This window comes from Amblyraja radiata, chromosome 33 (genome assembly GCF_010909765.2).
Source record: "Amblyraja radiata isolate CabotCenter1 chromosome 33, sAmbRad1.1.pri, whole genome shotgun sequence".
Taxonomy (NCBI): Eukaryota; Metazoa; Chordata; class Chondrichthyes; order Rajiformes; family Rajidae; genus Amblyraja; species Amblyraja radiata.
Window position 1 is genome coordinate 11,299,030 of NC_045988.1, and position 20,514 is coordinate 11,319,543.

General features: G+C 43.3%; 1 protein-coding gene across 2 annotated transcripts; it reads right to left on the bottom strand.

The window, feature by feature from the left end:
* Positions 1 to 2,503: 2,503 nt before the first annotated feature.
* Positions 2,504 to 17,404, bottom strand: LOC116991133 (histone H4 transcription factor). Of its 2 annotated transcripts, none has more exons than XM_033049498.1 (11): positions 17,164 to 17,404; positions 15,535 to 15,785; positions 14,149 to 14,330; positions 12,215 to 12,441; positions 11,338 to 11,449; positions 10,224 to 10,376; positions 9,452 to 9,529; positions 7,584 to 7,704; positions 5,625 to 5,763; positions 4,293 to 4,417; positions 2,504 to 3,959 (listed from the first exon to the last, which is right to left on the bottom strand). In XM_033049498.1, the coding sequence occupies exons 2-11, from the start codon at positions 15,552 to 15,554 to the stop codon at positions 3,431 to 3,433; spliced, it is 1,686 nt and encodes a 561-aa protein (XP_032905389.1). In that variant the 5' UTR covers positions 15,555 to 15,785; positions 17,164 to 17,404; the 3' UTR covers positions 2,504 to 3,430. The 2 variants fall into 2 exon arrangements, with proteins under 2 accessions (XP_032905389.1, XP_032905388.1); XM_033049497.1 differs by having other exon boundaries at positions 15,535 to 15,789.
* Between the last annotated feature and the right edge of the window lie 3,110 nt (positions 17,405 to 20,514).

Here is a 20,514-nt window from a genome sequence, read left to right on the forward strand (position 1 = left end):
AAGTTTGTACATTTTCCCTGTGACTGGAAAGGTTTTCTCCGGGTGCTCTGGTTTCCTCCCACACTCCAAAGATATACAGGTTTGTAGATTAATTGGCTTTGGTAAAATTGTAAATGGTCTCTAGTGTGTAGGATAGTGTTAGTGGGCCGAACTATTAGTTTTCGTGCTGTATCTCTAAAGTGAAGTAAAGGTACAATATCAAGCACCCTCCGGTCTTCCAGTACCTCCTCTGTGACTATAGATGACTCAAATCTCTCTGCCAGGTCCCCTGCAAATTCTTCTCTAGCTTTTCCCTTGTCCAAAGAAACACCATGTCAGTCTCTGGCATTTGTCTACCTTAAATGTTCGTTAATGCTGCTAGCACCTCAAATCATATATGCATCACAACTCATTTCTGAGACTGGGACTTGCACTCAATATCCACAATACGAAGAGAACCAGTCCGAAGAAGGGTCTGGCCTGAAATGTCTTCTGTCTGTTCTCTCCTCAGATGTTGCCTGGCCCACTGAGTTCCTCCTGCACTTTGTGTAGCGATCTGCAAAACCAAGATCCTTTACTGATCTGCCTTAGCTCTCGCGCATTGCCCTCTGACAAAGGATCACACATTAAGATCCTGGAAAGCTTGCGTTAGTTACCATACTTTGAGCACCACCTTTTGCTAAAGAGACATAGCTGATAAAATTCCGTCAATGCCCAAGTCAAAATTTGGTTGATGGAGGAAATGAACACCTCAGACCAGGCACAAAACTCATCATCTATCGGGCGGCAGTGACCATGGCCACCCCGAGACCTGGACAAGTTACATCAGGTATCTCCAGTTGCTGGAAAATTACTACCAATGCTGTCTTCACACAATCCTCCAAATTTACGAGATCGATAAGCAAACCAAGCTGCATTGGCAACTGACTTAAAAATATTGCCACATCCCTTCTAGGTACCTCTTGGCCCATGACCACCAAGTGAAGAGAGCAGATCTGAGCTACTATCTAATGCAGTGGCGATAATGTTAATGATGTTTAGTGCAAGATAAAGTCCAGTAAAATCCGATCAAATATCTCTACTGCATTGGAGACCCACTGCAGTGGAGAGCTTTGATCGGACTTTATCTTACACTAAACATTATTCCCTTTGCAGTGGCAGATTATTATATCGTTCAAGGAATTGTTCCTCTAGCCACTAAGCTAAATGGTTACTACACCCTTTATCTTGTATCCGTACACTGCGGATGGCTCGACTGTAATCATGTATTGTATTTCTGCTGACTGGTTAGCACGTAACAAAAACTTTTCACTGTATCTCAGTACACGTGATAATAAACTACACGGAACAATGGCCTCGTCGCCACCTCAGAACCCACACAATGAGTCAAAGCCAGTTTATATTATATTTTCTAATACCGGCAAGGCTATTTAAACCATCACACCCATGCTGGCAAACTTATTTCCTCACAAACTCGAATCCTTTCTCTTACACAAGCCCATTAATTCTCAAGTGATATTCCTGCCACCCTCCAAGACTGGCAGCAATTTATAGGATCTGGTCACTTAAACAGCATGTCATTGGGCTGAGGGAAGACACAGGAACTCCCTGGGGAAATCAACCCAATCCCAGGGAGACTGGAATCTCCATAGACAGCACCGAGGTCAGAATAGAAGTCGGGTCACTGGAGCGGTGAGAAGCCTCTACCACGTGCAGCACCACCATTTTGATCCTCAGGTCTTACCCAAGAGGGAAGAACCTTGTCCCCCTGCAGGGATGTTAAATATAACAGAGATAAACTTTAAAACTACAACTTTCAATAGAAAAAAAACCAAATCTTAAAAATATGCCATGGAAGATTGGGGGAGCATTTCATAGGTTTAGGTTTTAGAGATACAGCGGGAAAACAGGCCCTTTGGCCCACCGACCCCGTGCTAACCAGCGGTCCCCATACACCAGCACTAATCTTACACACTAGGGACAATTAACCATTTTTACCGAAGCCAATTAACCTACAAACCTGCACGTCTTTGGAATGTGGGTGGAAACCGGAGCACTCGTGGAAACCCACACGGTCACAAAGAGAATGTACAAACTGCTCCCGTAGTCAGGATTGAACCCGGGTCTCTGGCGCTGTAAGGCAGCAACTCTACTGCTGCGCCACCGTGCAGCCCCGTGCCGTCCGCCCATCATACGATGCCAACACATATCGGTCAATTGCCCTCAAACTCAACAAGTACATGAACTATTGGAGCATTTTGCTTTTGCACTTTCCTGAAGAACGCGATCCTCTCTTTCGTGAAAAGTCTGTTGGAAGTAGGTACACAAAATCTGCAAAACTGTGCTGGCCTGGGTGTCACATCAAACCGAGGGTGAAAGACTTATCACAATGCTCATCCAAGGTTAGCCTGTGAGAAGCATCATGCTCACAGATGAGGACAAACCGCAAAAATCTGGCAAGAATAACATTGTAAAACAAGCGCTATTATACAGCGAGAGGGAAAAAGTAAACAGGGCCAAAGTGTTGATATCTTAAATTTGGTGTCTTTTTAAGTTTTCTTCGGTGGATTTGATTCCTTTTGTTCTTGGGTGGTTGCAGTACATAGTAAAGATACATTTAACTTTAAAAAATGATAGGTTGCAGAACTGCAATTAAAGACAATAATCTATCGCCAGAGGGTTACTATACATAGGCAATGGGTTAAGAGAGATTTTCCCTAACAAGAAGAATAGGTATGTGGGGAAGAAGGGGAAAAATTCAGAGAATTAAAGGTGGGGGTGATGAAGGAGTGCTCCATAAAAATCAGCAGTACAATACTGCCACTTTTGTACAACCTTTCTGGTCCTTATTGTTCTGACCGTGAAGCAGTAGCAAGGCAGAGTAAATGGAACCCACTTTATGAAGAGCAGAGTCAGTGGCCAAATGAATCCATTTTGAAACCCATGTGGTGCTATTTCTTTGTGTGAAACAATAAGGGGCACAAAGGCAAGGACGGGAACATTTCCCAGAAGAATGTCTACACCTGGGTTAACAATGAGTCGTTTTAGAACTAACTGCCTGCAACTAAGGAACTGCAGGACCAAAGTAAAAAGTGCAGTTTACAAAAATCAATTAATACCATTAGACTTTTACACAATAAAAATCATATTGCTGATTAAAACTATTTGTTGTATTGACACTGTACATCAGTCAAAATCTGTTTGAATAAATTTCTTCGATCTAATGATTGTAGCATAATTGAAAGCAGGGACTGTATTGCTCCTGGCAATGCGAGATATGCAACATAATGAAACTCATACAGAGGGGCTACAGTAAAAATAAACACGTCTATAAATATAGCCAATATTGGCAAACCAGTCAACATTGCATCACAGAGGCTGTGACTCAAAGTTAAAGCAAATATACAAAATATCAAACAAACACACCAGCAATGAATTTGGTTAATTAGTACTAGCCAATTATTTCAATGCCCAATTCTTCCGCAGTCTTTTCAATGTTGTCAGTGGAGGGTCCTTCAGTCTCCATATTAGTGTCCTCACTGATTGGGCCTGTGCTCCCTGTGTTATGTGGTGCATTGGTCAGAACGTAGTAAACTGTCTCATTCTCCCCATGTTCGTTAGTCCGGTTGACCACCCGGATGATGGGACTTTTACTGGAGTCACAGGAGCCCAGTGGCGACTGCCGGAGATGCTCCAGGTCAGCACCATCACTGTAACTGCAGCGTTCCCTACATTCATTCGTACAACAGTTCAGAGAGTCGGCGCTCTGCTTGTCTACCCCCTGGTCCTCGCTGTTTGATTCTTCCACTGGCTCCAGTATAATCCCTCGTAGGTTCGCTTCTGACAAGACCAAACTCTCCGATATGCTCTCTAAGCGACCATCCTGCTTCTCCCGCTCTTTCATTAGCTGTTCAGTCAGTTCAACACTCTCATAACGTACTAGCTGTAGTCGCATGTAGCCATCTTCATGCTCTTTGTATCTAAGATTTAAAGCAACACTTACATAATTAAATAATTATAACTGAACAATGATTGATATCTAAAACAGGGTTACTTATCAATACTCTAAATTAAAACAGTAGAATATTCTTCAACATTATTCTAGAAACTCTATAATCACAACTGATGTTAAGACCATACAGTATTGAAAACTATATATTAGACGTAGGTAAACGTTGCCATAGGCCAGCCCTTGTTTAACCAAAACACAAATGCTTGAGGAACGCAGCATGAGAGACAGCATCGGGGGAGGGAATGGATATGGATACGTTATGAAATAAAGTTTGGGAGAATAAAATGCTGGGTTAGCATACCTGAAACGGGGATGACCTGAAGGCCACTTAAACTGATGTTTCTTCCTGAGGTGCACGGTCAGATTGTTACCTCTGGTGAAACATTTGTCACACACGTGACATTTGTATCTGGGTTCCATATCCCCCTGAGAAGAAGAGAGTAACAAATAGGTCATAACAAGCTGGATGACAACCAGTCACGGTGACCTTAAAGACAGTGAGTATCTACACAAAGCAAACGCTTGTAATGCTGATAACAAATTAATGGTTTTCAGTTTAAAAGAAGAATGGATTACACGTGCTACAGACACGCTCGAAAATTGGCTTGTAGAACAAAACCAAGAATGATTGAAATAGTTAATTTAAATTGTAGGTTAAACGGAAGAATCAATATTAATGACCTGGCAGTTAAAAAATTAAGTATGTGAGCAAATTGCTGTCATGAAAATACTCTGATCAGCTCCAGCTTGGATTGACGTTTAAGAGCTAATTGCTCACTTGCTCTTTCTGTTGTGAACAGCGCTGGAAAGTAGAGGCATGAAGAGGAACCTCATGAATTCTATTCTTGCAAATATCAAGATAAAATATCTGACAACCCACGAATGAAGAAATTCAATCCCAGAATGTAATGGTCTTTTATGTTTACTAAGAACGCCAATCTACCGCGGAGGCATTGGTTTCAGATTTACTATAGCTGTTGCAATGGTGTCAGCATTGATCAAATATAAAGGCTCCAAAATTACCACAGGTGTAAATAAATTCAAATGGAACTATACCTTCCAGATCAAAAAGGCAAAGGTTTTTTGCCCCAGGACACAGACTAGGGAGTGGTTTCATACAGTACCCACTGAAAATTATGGAAGCGTTTGAGAGATTAAAGGGGCAGCATACTGGCACAGTGGTAGAGTTGCGGCCTTACAGCGCCAAACACCTGGGTTGGATCCAGGCGGTCTACACGGAGTTGGTATGTGTTCCCCGTGACCTGAACCAAGAGTCATAAAATAAGGTTGTCACATCAATCCAATCACAAATTCAGGAGAAATCTCTACCTAGGCAGTGGTTTCAATGTACTGTTCACTAGCATAGGGAGTAGTTGAGGTGAAGAGCATAGAAACATTCCAGGGGAAGTTATAGACAGGCAGAAAGAATGGTAGAGAACTTGGAAGGTGCTGGATTACAAAGGGTAGAGGCAGCCCAACGAGAGGCCATATAGATTAGCAGAGATGTTGGGCTGAAAGACCCATTGCCATTGGTAAAAGAACAAGGTCACCCCATTCCAGATGGGATACATTGTCCATTTTCCTGCAGGTAGACTGACAACACAGAAGTGCGGCCTTCTGTTCCACTACTTACCTCATGTACTTTCCTGTAGTGGGACTTGATAGAATATTGGGATCGTGCGCTGAATGTACAACCCGCAAACTCACACCGATAGGTCGGGTCTTCACTGTGGGTGTCCAAATGTCTTCTTAGATCAACCAAGTTCTTGCAGCTGGGAGAAAACAAATTACAGTGATTCGTCTGAAGAAGGGTCTCGACCCGAAACGTCACGCATTCCTTCTCTCCCGAGACGAAAGATTAAAACGGAGAAATAGGAAGGAAAGCCCCTTAATTCAAGAGGTAAACAGAATGTGATTGAGTTCTGGGACTAATTTATAGACCGCTAAACAGCAGGAAAGAAACTAAAGGTGACATCTGTAGATGGAACAGAAATGTGTATTGGTGCAATTAAGAGAATTATCCAAAACTGGAGAATTGGGAGAAAAGCCGATTAATAGTTAATCACTTTCAATATGTTGCTACTTCAAGTGGGAAAGCAAGAATGGTTTATATAATCAGAAAATGGTGGAAACGTCCAAATAATCTGAGAATCTTGTTCTACGTAACAAATGAAGATACTAGTGACCTTAAGGCAGGGGATATTTTTTTTTTTATTCGGACATGGCAAGGACAATAATTTCAGGTAAGTGGAGGGTATGATTATGGTCTCAGTGCTCTACAAGATACAATTAAATTGAAGCAAGTAGAATAATTAAATCTTCAGTAAACATTAAAAGCCGGGCAAAAATAAGCCAGGTACATGTATACGGTGAAATTAAAATGACCAAAGAAAGCTACAAAGGCCATTAACAAAAACATCCAAAGGACAACAGTAAAAAGACCAAAAAACTGATAAAAAATAAAGATGACCAAAAAGGAGATAGGGATAATAAATGAAGAGACGGAGACAGTCGAAAAACTGTGCCTTAATTTTGAGGTAATGGAAACTGTGACTGCAGAATAAGCATCCGACAGGCCATCTTAAGAAAAGCAATTGTTCATACAAAAGTCCCAAAGGAAGCTCCAGAACAAAGAGGCAATAATGTTCTAAACATTCTGAAAACAAGATATGTGCCAAAACTGGATAAATGTGGGATATCTTTTCAGAAAAGGAAATTATAGAAAATTTATACGTGCCAAAATTGGCAACCAACCAGAAGACCCAGGGGACAAAACTACTGGACAAATATTTATTCCGCACGGATTTCTATAAAGGTACGACATGAGCTCAATCAAGATAGACCCCTGAAATAAAACAGGATCACAAGAAAAAAGTTCATGCATTGTATTTGGAATTTTTTACATTTGATAATAAACCAAATAGCAAATTGAATATATGGGACCTTGTGAACAAAGGACAGTTGTAAAACTTTCCATAACTGGAAAAGTTCACTTCTCATCTTTCTGCAATAGCTTTGTTTATTTTATATCTTCCATGTGATTTGGATTTAGGAATTAAGGAAATAGTTTAAGTTTGTTGATAATTTCAAATTAGAAAATGTGGCAAACTGTGAATGACTTAATGTGTGTGTACAAGTCTGATAGGCTGGACAAATAGATGGTCAGTATAATGAAGCAGCTACAAGAATGGGCAACAGAATTGCAAGCACAGTGATACTATTTGAAATGGAATAACAAAACACAATGACGTTCATTTTGCAAACAGAATGCAAAATTCCCAAACTTGTTGACAGAGTTCCACTGATTTCTTAACAGTTCACTGCCTCTGGACATCACATGTAATTTCTCAGCACTGACATAGGATCTTGCACCAGATCAGATCCTTTTGGAACAAAATTAGAACGTGCGAGAGTCTAAAGTTTGTTAAGGATTATGACGAGACAAAATCGGGATAGGTTATTTCCACTGATTGGTGAATATTTTCACAAAACGGGAACATTTAGACAAAATTATTTCCCAGGGCAAGGCAGAAAATCTTTGAGAGTCGGCAGTAAATGGATAAGATTCCCAACATTATAACACTTGACAAACCTGTATTCACAGTATTCACATCTGAATGGCTTTTCGTCACTATGGCGGAACTTGATATGGTTCCGCAAGGCAGACGGTGCTGGGCAGGTCATATCGCAAAATGGGCACTTGTAATAATTCACTAGAAAATAAAAGGATTCATTCAAATCCAAATTTGAAGGACACATCATTGTTCAGTAACAACTCAGGAGGCTTGGCCAGTGACTAAAGTAAGATTCATCCAAACCAAAAACATCATTCTAATGACTCTTAGACTTGTGACCCATTTTAGAATGAAAGTTAACACTCTTGACTAGTGGAGGCATGTCAAGGAAGAAAGTGCTTAGAATGTTTAAACCTCTAATGAACTGGGCTCCAACATGCAGGGACTGTTGAAGACTTTGGTTATCAAAACCTTCAATTCACCCCTATTAATTTCAGCAACGAGACTCCGACTAATAGATAACTATGACCAATTCTTAAGGAGTTGGTCTTCTTTCATCGACTTTTTGGAATCATGTGATGCAGCGGTACCGTAAAGATTGCTGATTTCAGTTCATGCCGCGGATCTACATCTCCGAATAAAGATTTGGCATAGTTGGCACCTAAAATTAGGTTCCACTGTATTGTTTTGTACTGTATTAACTTCTAATAAAATAAACAAAAATAAATAAATTTCAGCAACGAACCATCTTCCTCTTAGTGGTGGGAAACCTAAAGAGTATATCCATGGAGAATGCAGTGGTATGGCCTGGATTTTGCAGCTATAATAATGGCAAAACAGCAGCTTCACAATTTTGGAGCATGTGTAATACTCTGTGAAGACCCTGAAGTTGCTGTCAGCGTTTCAAAACTCTTATCGAACGCATTATTCTAGAGCATTCCCATCATTGGGAAATGTTAAAGTTATTCACAAACTAATCTTTTCATTAAAATATCCTGAAAGTTATTTTTTGTTGTTTGCTGGTGCGTCCAATCCAATTTAATAAGCCACCATTACACCAAAAGAAAAGAAAATCACAGAATGCAGTCGCAAAGTTTCGAAAACACGTTAGGAAATTTGATATTTTAAGGTGTATATTTTAACCTTGTTTCAGCATTTTAGAGCATTAGCAAAAATATGCCTTTTCTTTCCCACTTTAATTAACTTTGATGATGGGCAAAGTTAAAAAGATGTGCGGGGCAAGCTTTTGTAAAATGCAGAGGGTGCCTGGAATGTGTTGCCAAGGGTGGTGATAGTTACGATACTGGCGTTTAAGAGGCTTTAGGATAGGCACACGGACATGCGGAGAATGGAGGCCTATGGATCATGTGCAGGCAGATGAGATTAGTTTATCTTGGCATTATGTTCAGGAAAGACATTGTGGGATGAAGGGCCTGTTCCCGTCTGTACATTTCGATGTTCTGAGATGACACGATTGCTGGCATTTGACGTGATGGATGACAGGAGTCAACTACTCCAGAGATCGGTAGAACTACGTGGACAACTTTCTTTGAAAAAAAAAATTGGACTCTGTTGATCATAAAATCTAGAGTATTAGGGATTTCCAAATAGTCATAGAATCAGTAATACAGCAGAGAAACAGGCCCTTCTGCCCAGTTTGCCCATGCCGACCAAGGCATCTACACTAGTCCCACCTGCCTACATTTGGCCCGTATCCCTCTAAACCTTTCCTATCCATGTATCTGTCCAAATATCCTTTAAATGTTATAATTTCTGCCTCAACTACCCTCTCTCCAAATGGGAGATGATCACCTGGACAAACCCAAATGACGTTGGTGCAAGTAGGAACACCATTCGGTTAAAATAATATTAACAAAAAGTGGCAAATATTCATACAACAGGATGCCAATTGATAAGGTGAAAAACACCCTGGAACTTGACTTGCCATGATGCCGCATGTGATCCCTGAGTAGCCTTTCAGTGGCGAATCTTTTAGAGCAGTGGGAGCACTGGAAGCGTTGATCTAGTGAGACAAAATAAAACTCATCACAGGCAATTCTTATAGCAATAGGTTCAGTATTGTGTAAAAATAGAGTCACATGCTGCCTTTGTGTATCCGTATCTAGGTCAATGACATCAAATGACATGTGTTATCACAACCCATTTTGAAGTATCTGGCTTTATATCAAAGTCACACAGTAAATAACTTCTGCCAGATACTGCCTCAAAGGACAACAGATTAACCCACTTTACAAACCATGTAACAACTCCGAACTGGGGTTCACTTCCAGAAATATTTTCAATCTTTCCACTGCAGTTGTGCAGTGGTTAGGAGCTAGGCTATGTGCATCATTTAAATGCCCAGACCACGCTTTGGGTAACCATTTAAAAAAATCGTAGTTACAAAAAAAAAAAAAAATTCTCTTGAAGCGGCCTACAGCGGTGGAGGACAGCACAGCTACACTGAGCCAGGCCGACCCAGCAACACAGCCAGGACAACTTAAAATTGCGCAAAACTGGCGACTCCGTATACTGCCAGTGTACTACTGTTATACAGTAATATTGTATCTGAGATGCTTATCCAAGATGTATTCAAGTGCTTATATATAGTGATACATGTACTGAGCTGCATGCAAACATGAATTTCACTGTACCTTGGTACATGTGACATATAAAGAACCATTGATCATCGAACAATCCAAGAACATTTTACTTACATTCCGTGGCTGTCTGCCTGCGGATGTGATCAAAGAATTTGGTGTTGCTGGCAAACATTCCCCCACAAGTCGGGCATGCCACCACTTTCTCCTGAGTGTGACTTCGCAAATGTTCCCGTAACTTAAACTTTACCTTGAATGTTGCCTCACAATCTAAAGGGGAACAAATGGGTAATAAATATCCAAAAATATAACAGGAATGATAAGGTGTGCAGATTAAATAAATAGTGAATGATTTAAGTTAAGTTTAGCGAAAACAGGCCCATCGAGTTCATGTCGACCAGCGATCCCCGTACACCAGCATTATCATCGGGACAATTTACAATTCTTACCGAAGCCAATTACTTCAAACCTGTACGCCTTTGGAATGTGGGAGGAAACCGGAGCTCCCGGAGAAAACCCACGTGGTCACAGGGAGAACGTACAAACTCCGTTCAAACAGCACTCGTAGTCAGGATCACACCTGGGTCTCTGGCACTGTAAGGTAGCAACTCCACTGCTGTACCACCCTTCTCTTTGTTCAGAGAATCAGTTAAACATATGCATTCACATCCCAGTCAATCCTTTCAATTGCTTTGAGATCCCGATATTCTATCTAACCAAAATATATTTATCTGTATTGTTTAATAAATGTCATTATCCTTACCTTTTGTTAGCTAACATGGAAACATACCATTGTCCCCTGCAGCCACAGCTCAAATTGAGTTCCCATTATGTAATTATCAATGTGTAGAATTATATGAAACTTGTGCCTTTGCAAATTGGAAAACACTCAAGCTTATTCTCCCTTTCCTGATTACTTAGTCTTCTCAACTTCAATTATAAGTATTACTTTAGGAGGCTTCTCTTCAAATAACCTCAAAGTCCAAATTGAACCACAACACTACTTTTAATCCATATTACATAGGATGACATTTTCTAACTACTAATGTTATGTATAAAACGGTAAGCATCCAGAAAAGCGGCCATTACGGTGCTCAAATTCAACTGTCCTAACACAACGAGCTTGCTAGGAATTCATAAATTTCGACTCATAGGACAGCTAGGTTTGCTGTGCAAATTATAGTGTGTGAATAAGAACCTGACAACCAATCTAGCTCCATTTAGGGCTCACCTTTCCAACAGCACGGAATTATAATATTAGTGTCTGTGGTTGCATCACGATCTGAACACATTCCATGCATGTCCACGTGCCTGTAGAACCATTCTGGATTCTCAAAAGTGCTCTAAAAAAGAAAACAGCACATCAACAAATGGGAAAGCAAAACGATAAGTGATAAACTGTTAAACACAACATGCAGCCTGTACAGATGTAGGCATGCAGAGGTACCAGGGGAAATCACACACAGACACAAAATGAGGCTGCACTTGCAGCAAAGGAGGCAACTGATCGTACTTGGGAAGTGGCATTTTGCTCCTTCATCCAATATCATTGTCAGAATAGGACTATATTGTTATGGTCACTGCAGATTAATATAATAAAGCTCAATGCAATGTTTTCAATGTTTAGTCAGCACAGTGGTACAGCTAATAGAGTTGCTGCTTCATAGCGTCAGGGATCCCTGACCTCCAGTGTTGTCTTTATGGAGTTTGCATGTCCTCCCTGTGAACACATGAGTTGCCTGCAGAGATACAGGTCAGCAGGTTCATTAGCCCCTGTAAATGGTTCCTGGTGTGTAGATGTTGGGTAGAATCTCGGCAAAATTGGTGGGAATGTGGGAATAATAAAAACGGGGAAACAAGGAACTGACAAAAGACACAAAGTGAGTAACTCAGCAGGTCAGGCAGCATCTCTGGAGATGGGTCTTCGTCAATAATAAAATGGGATTTGTGCAAACCGGTGGTCGATGGACGGTGCGGATTTGGTGGGCAAAGGGCCTATTTCTATACTAAAGGTCTCGATGATTCTACCATACGAAGGGCAGAGTTAGAAGGACCAAGAAACAAGACTGGGTGTGGAAACAAACTTCCAAGATGATTGAGCAACTCACGTCACAGTGCCCCCAGAGGCAAATAAAACTCTCTGGAATTTCTGGAATGATATTACGGCTCTGCCGATCCAATAAACAATGCTCAAGTTCAGTCTGAGCCTGGAGGGTCTGCAGACCCCAGTATTTAAGCTTTGTGTGGTAGGCGTGAAAATATACATGTCGGATCACGTCTGTTGAACTCTCCACCGAGTAGAACCCACAGTCGGCCCACAGGCACTGATGCTCCTCTGAGAAATAAGAGGACAAACAAAGTGGGTCAATGAGGACGGTTAGTTATTGGACAGAAAATATATAATGCTGGGAATTCTCAGCAAGTCAGGCAGCACCTGTGGAGAATCGCAGAATTAACACCTAAAAATGGTCACCTTTCAGGTTTCTAGTAATGAAAGTGTTCTGTATCCCTGTTCGTGCATCGTTTTATCTCCTCTTCCCTTGTCCTCCCTTACCTCCTGTTACATCTCCCAGATGGCTCAGTGGTGATTAACAAACCTGCACTAAGCTGGCACCACCACAGGTTTCAGTCAGTCTATTGGTCTGCACCCTGTCACATACATTCACTTTGTCCTCTCCAATCCTTCAACTTCTTGCTACATAAAACATTTGTTCCAAATGGTCACAGGTCTAATGAATGGTGATGGACACATGTCATACAGCAATGTGTGCAAGAGTAACACCCAATTAATTTTCTAATTCCATTTCCCTTGTCGGCAAATCATCAATATAAGAGCTACTGGTTCTTTCTAGTTAGTTATGGTTGGTGTTAGCTGTAATCGGGGAAGTTAGTATGGAGACGATAACTCACTCTATTAGACAAAGGAGTGATAGCTGGGCTGGGATAAAGTTGTACAGCATGGAAACAGGCCCATCGGCCCAACTTGCATGTACTGATCTAGATGCCACATCTACACTAGTCTCACTTGCCCGCATTTGGCCCAAATTTCTCTAAACCTTTCCTATTCATGTACCTGTCCATGTGCCTTTCAAATGTTGTTATAATACCTACTTCAACTACCACCCATAGCATATTGTTCCATATACCCACCACCCTCGGTGAGAAAAAGGTTTTCCCTCAGATCCTCATTTAATCTTTCCCCTCTCACTTTGAAAACATGTGGGACAGGCAGCATCTCTGGAGAGAGGAATGGGTAACCTTTTCGGTCGAGACCCTTCTTCAGACTGGTTTGATTCCCCTATTTTGGGTGAAAGCCTCCATTGACCCCATCTATTCCCCTCATGATCTTATACACCTCTTTAAGATCACCCCTCATCCTCCTGCGGTCCAAGGAATAAAGTCCTTGCCTGCTCAACCTCTCCCCAAGGCTCAGGCCCTCAAGTACCTGCAACATACATGCAAATATTCTCTGCACTCTATCTCTCCAGAGATGGTGCCTAATTTGCTATGTAATAAAAATACAGTAAATAGAGTATTTAATTTTTGTCACGAAAACAAATGGTTCTCCTATTTTACATCCCATTTGTAGAATCAAAATTTCAAACTGAGCAATATACTTTCAAAAATCTGTGTGTGTTAATCTGGGCATGCTCCTAAAAACAAAGGTTAAAAGATCAAATTAGTATCACAGGGTAGACATGAATTATTTTCAAGTCTATCAGAACAGTAGAAATCCTGAAGACTGCTAATCATTCCTGCCTCACAAGCAGAATATAAGGGAGAGACACACACAAAGTGCTGGAGTAACTCAGTAGGTCAGGCAGCATCTCTGGAGAAAAAGGATAGATGACGTTTCGGGTCGGGACCCTTCTTCAGAAAAATGGGTAACTAAATGGCCCATTGAGTTCTATCTGCGAGAGTTATTCAAATCCAGGCAATACTACCATTGGCTATCATTAAATGATGCCATTTCTGGTGAATATTTTCTAAATTCTGTTTTTTTCTCTTCCACTCAAAGGTCGCTACCACCAGCTCAACCCACCTTGTGGCTCATTATCACTCTCGTCTCCTTGGATTTGCTCCTTTAAATGCTCCTTCAAATGCCCCGCGATGTGATTGCTGAAATCTTCCATTCCAGATGCAGTAAATCCACACGACCCCCATTCACACAAAAGCACCAGAGAATCATATTTCATATTCTTTCCAGCTGCCATGATGTCACACCTAGTTAAATAAGAATACAATTTCTGTTAATAGTTTTCAGAATACTTCACCAGTGTGCATAAAACTACATTTAGTGCATTAACTAATCAAATGTTTAATTATTGGTTCATGATCACAGGCCATAGGCAGCTTCAAAGACACTATAATTGTCATCATTCACAATTTCAAATATACAATATGCTTGCAGAAATCTGGGTGTGCTCATGTAGACAGAGTTCTCTGTCCAGGCATTTACATTTTAATGCACTAAGATACATGAACAGACTTTGGAAGCTTTAAAAGTTTTAACTGCCTTTCTAGGATCTAATACTTTTCCAAATCTGCATCTGCATTTCACTCTAGATATTCCTCTTGTGGCTTTGGCGATCAGAGTCATAGGGTCATGCAGCACGGGAACAGACTAACCCTAACAAACTAAGTCCAACTAACCCTTGTTGTCCAAGGTGATAATCTATGATAGTCCCATTTCCCTGAATTTGGCCCATATCCTTCTAAACGTTAAAGAGACCTTAAACCCTACAGAGGCTGCTTACAATCATGCAGAAATGAGGAACTGTAGATGCTGGCTTATATTTAAAAGAAAGACAAAGTGTTGGAGTAACTCAGCATCTCTGGAGAACATGGATAGGTGACATTTCAGGTCAGGACCTTTCCTCTCAATCCAAAGCCTCACCCATCCACACTGTCCAGTAATGCGGCCTGACTTGCCAAGTTATTCCAGCACTGTGTGTTTTTATCCATTCACCTGATGATCACTTAAGGGCCTGTCCCACTGTACGAGCTAATTCAAGAGTTCGCCCGCGTTTCCCCTGATTCGAACTCGGAGAATTACGGTAATAGCCGTTCGTAGGTACTCAGGGCTCTTGTGGACATTTTTCAAAGCTGAAATTTTTTCACAAGTCTTCACGAGCTTACCGCGTTTCCAGAGTACCTGCCGTTAGCGTTACAAGCCTCTAAGAGACGTCCCGTGCTCCGACGCACCCACCACATACATTCTACGTGCTTACGAGTTTGATTTTGTTTTAAACTCGGGAGAGCTCTTGAATTAACTCGTACAGTGGGACAGCCCCTTCAAGGTATCAGTATTGCAAGCGTTTTAAGATGTTAAATTGAATTGTCTGTATACCAGCTTTGTGATGTTGGTCACACTGTTTATGTAACTTCTTTATTATGGAAAACTGATGAAACTGTGAAAAATATTTACCCCGTCTTCCGTTTTGCCATTTTGTTCTGCTCAAATCACATCCTACATCCAGGCAAAGCTTTTCTCATTGATTGATTGCATTTTCAGGCACGTAGATGCACAATATACCAGTGTGCATAAAACGACATAAACTTTGTCTTGGTTGCCCGTTACAATCCACTCAGATATCCAGGAAGTTGTTAATTTACCTCAAGTGATGTTGTCGCACAGGGCTACCCAAGTTTACGATGATAGATGTGGAGGTTAGAAAACTTCCTAAAAAAAATTAGAGTGGCATTTTTGGTTGAATGCATCGAGCACTATCATACCAATTATCCAATTTGCTTGAGATTTGTATGTTGAGCAACAGACTCACTTCATATCGTATATCATTAAAATTTAGAATTACATTCACTGAAATCATTCAGGTTATTGAAGCCCCTGTAAACATTAAATGCAGATTTATTTCAGATAGTAGAGAACTCAAATCAATTCACACTGCATACAATTGCTCATTACAAAATTGAAGTTTACTGCAGGTTTCCAACATAGCCCCAACTAAAGCTTTAACAACACTCTCCCTTCCCCATCAGGCTCTCGCCTCACCCTCTGTCTCCTTTCCTGTATCTCGCCTTTCTTCCATCCTCCTCTCCCTCACTACCCTCCCACCACTTCATCTCCTTCCCTCCCACGCTCTTACCCTCCCTCCACCATACTCTCCAGAAACCGTCGGTCCCACTCTTCCCCCTTTCCTATTCCCATCCTCTCCCTTCTCCAATTCCCCCCTTCCACCTCTCCATTCCTCCCTCACCTACCCTCTTTCCCACCTTCCCTCTCTCCCACCTTCCCTCTCCCCCACCTTCCCTCTCTCCCACTCCCACCTTCCTTCTGTCCCACTCCCACCTTCCCTGTCCCACTCCCACCTTCCTTCCTTCTCTCTCTCCCTCTCTCCTCACTCCCACCTTCCCTCTCTCCCTGTCCCACTCCCACCTTCCTTCCTTCCCTCCCTCTCCCTCTCTCCTCACTCCCACCTTCCCTCTCTCCCTCTGTCCCACCTTCCCTCTGTCCCACTCCCACCTTCCTTCCCTCTCTCCTCACTCCCACCTTCCCTCTCTCCCTCTGTCCCACTCCCACCTTCCCTCTCTCCCACTCCCACCTTCTTTCCTTATCTCTCCTCTCCCACCTTCCCTCTCTCCCTCTGTCCCACTCCACCTTCTCCCTGTCCCACTCCCACCTTCTCTCTCTCCCTCTCTCCCACCTTCCCTCTCTCCCTCTGTCCCACTCCCACCTTCTCTCTCTCTCTCTCCCACCTTCCCTCTCTCCCTCTGTCCCACTCCCACCTTCTCCCTGTCCCACTCCCACCTTCTCTCTCTCCCTCTCTCCCTCTGTCCCACTCCCACCTTCTCTCTCTCCCACCTTCTCCCTGTCCCACTCCCACCTTCTCTCTCTCCCTCTCTCCCACCTTCCCTCTCTCCCTCTCTCCCACCTTCCCTCTCTCCCTCTGTCCCACTCCCACCTTCTCTCTCTCTCTCTCTCCCCCACCTTCCCACTCCCACCTTCTCTCTCCCTCTCTCCCACCTTCTCTCTCCCTCTCTCCCACCTTCCCTCCCTCCCTCTCTCCCACCTTCCCTCCCTCTCGCCCACTCCCACCTTCCTTCTCTTCATCCTCCAGTTTGAGCCTGGAGTCGGCACCGGAAGTGCACTCGCTGGCGGCGGCGGGCCACTTCCGGCGGGTGGACCAGTGTCGGGGGCGGCGGCGGCGGCGGCAGCGCAGGGTCCGGGCTGGGGCTGAGGCCGGTGGTTCAGTGACGATGCCCCGTCACCACATCACACCCGCCCGCCCCGCCCGAAGCCTCAGCGACTCCCGGGAACCGCCGGGCCGGAGCCGCCGCCGCCGACTGGTGCAACTGAACCAAGCTCCCAGCCAATGGGGAGGTCGCGGCTGGGACAAAGCGTCCAATCAGCGGCTGTCCCGCGGGTCCGACCTCAACAGAGTCCGGACGGAATCATCACACGTGAAGCTCCGGAGAAAGGTTCCGCCGCCGGGCAGGTGCAGGCTATTCAGCCTCACAAATACATACCAGTCTTCATGTACAACACCAGCTCCTCTTACTGGTCTTCATCGACCACAGCAGCATAACTTGTGCTTAAGTATTTAACATATACAGCAGGGGTAGACAATTTAATTCTATACATACACAAAATGTTGGAGTAACTCAGCGGGACCGGCAGCATCTCTGGAGAAAAGGAACAGGTGATGTTTCGGGTCGAACCCCTTTTTCAGACTGAGAGACTCCTCCTGCCCTGATCTGCCATTCATCAATATCATGGTTGATCCTCTACATTAGCACAGTTTTCCACACTACTGCATCATCCCTAAATCTGCAGACATCATTTAATATATATTTTTAATTAACTTAATGACTTCACCTCCACAGCCCTCTGAGATAGTTCCAAAGATTTACCATCAATATTAAGAATTGATCGGGCTTACCCAAAATGTCAACCATTCCTTTGCGCATATAGATGCTGCACAATTGCTGAGTTCCTCCAGCAGTTGTTTTGTTCTAGATCTCAGTATCTGCAGTCTCTTAAAAAATACCTTCCCAGTCCAAAATGGCCCTCATTATTATAAATGCATGAAACATTACATCTGGAAGAGATGAGATTCCTCTTAGCAGATAAAGCAAACCAATTCCAAAAGACGTGGTCTACGTTTATGGACCTATTACAAGCATGAGGTGCAATAGTAATTTTTAAAAATAAATAAATAAATAAATGGTATCAGGACCTGGCATTGGGAGATAAAACAACAAAAACAGACTTGGTTGGTAGTCTTTCTGCGGAGTTTAATGTTATAATAGAGCGATTGTCCTTACTTTCTTTTTCTTTCTTTTCTAGGGTCTACTTTCTTACTTTACTTCCTTCTCTAACTTCTTTTCTAAGGGGCTTTCTTTTCCCAACACTCTTCTGCACTTCACAACTCTTGCGCACCTTCTTTACTTTCCTTACTTCTATCTTTTTCTTAAAGCTTTAAAAAAAATAAAAAATGAAGCGGTACAAAAAATGTATTAAGATATATGTGTTGTGTGTTATTGTAATTTACCGTAAAAAAAAAAAAAAAAAAAAAAAAAAATTATTATAAATGCAACCATGGTTCTAGATCCCTCAGCTGCGAGAAATATCTTCCCTGCATTCAGCCTGTCAACCCTTATAGGATTTTTTTCCGGTTTCAATAAGAATATAGACCCACTCTTGCCTTGTATAACAAACCCACTATCCCTGAAACCAGTTGAGGGAATGGTCCATTGCCTCTTTACTGCTTTTGAAGATCTCCTCTGCAGTAATTTATGAAATTACTGGGGCTCTGGAGATGCTGGTGGTTTCACCAGCTGAGTGCAGATAGAAACATTCTTCCCCATCACTCCAATCTCTCACCCAGACACAACCACTGCTGTCCATATGCCATATTCAGCAGAAGGGTCTCGTGCCAAAACATCACCCATTCCTTCTCTCTAGAGATGCTGAGTTACTCCAGCTTTTTGAGTCTACAATATCCATCTTGAGAGGTTGATGTTGTCTCTGCTCAATAACTTCTCTGAGGAATACCATCACTGATAAATGAAAGTATCCTTCTATTCCTAAGCTATGTCTTCAGGTCTGTTGTAGAATTAAAGATGTTGACCAGAGATGCTGCTGGGTTTAGTGGCTGAGGCAGATATGACAACGGCATTTAAGAGACTTTTGGATAGGCACATGGATATGCAGGGAATGGAGGGATATGGATTATGTGCAGATAAATAAGAGATGGCATTGTGTTTGGCAAGAGACTTTGTAGGCCAAAGGGCTTGTTCTTGGGCATACTATTGAATTGAATCCTTTATTTGTCATTCAGACCTTTCGGTCTGAACGAAATGTCGTTGCCTGCAGCCATACATGTAATAATAAACAACACACAATAAACACAAATTAACATCCACCACAGTGAGTTCACCAAGCACCTCCTCACTGTGATGGAGGCAAAAGTCTTAGGGTTGCTGTCTCTTCCCTCCTCTTCTCCCTCTGCGCTGAGGCGATACCCCACCGGGCGATGGTAAGTCAGTCCCGCGGTTCAAGCTCCGTGGGCCCGGGGGTGGTCGAAGCTGCCGCCCTCCAGTCCATCGGACGCAGTTGTTGCCACGGGAGCTCCGGAAAACAGGCTTCAATCTGTGACCCGCGAGCTCCTGACGATGTCATCCACTGGCCCGCGGCCGAGCCCCGGATTCAGGTCACCGCCGCCTCAGCCACCGGAGCACCGTCTCCGCCCCGGGCAGCCCACACGGGAGCGTCTCTGCCCCGCACCGGGCCGCCCCCATGGGAGCGCCTTCCAGCAGGGAGCCAGGCCACCCAAATGGGAGCACCTTCCAGCCGGGCCGCCCCCACGGGAGCGCCTTCCAGCTGGGAGCCGGGCCGTCCTCACGGGAGCACCTTCCAGCCGGGAGCCGGGCCTCCCTCACAGGAGTGTCCCCGCGCCGTCCACCCTCACCGGAGCGCCGAGTCGTGCCGCTGCCCGAACGCCGCCGCAGCTCGAAAACGGCCAGCCTCGCGTTGGTGAGTACTGGCTGGCTCTACCTCCGGAGCGTCGAGGTCGGAGGCCGCCAGCTCCGCCATTAGGCCTCAGCTCAGACGGGGGAAGAGAAGGGGGATACGACAAGAAAGTCGCATTCCCCCGAAGGGAGAAACAGAAAGCCCTGTTTCACCCCACACATAACACAACCTAATAATCAAAAGTTTAACTGAACAAGACAAAAAAAACAAAAAAGTAAAAACAGACAGACTGCAGGCAAGCCGCAGCCGTTTCACAGCGCCGCCACTTCCATTCTATGGTACCTATCACATCAGAGCCAATAGTACTATCAAGCTGCAGATTACACATCAGAATGAGTTTAAGCAGTTTATTGTCATGTCTACTATAAAAAGAAGACTGTCTGCATTGTTACACTTCCAATGGCCATTTGATTT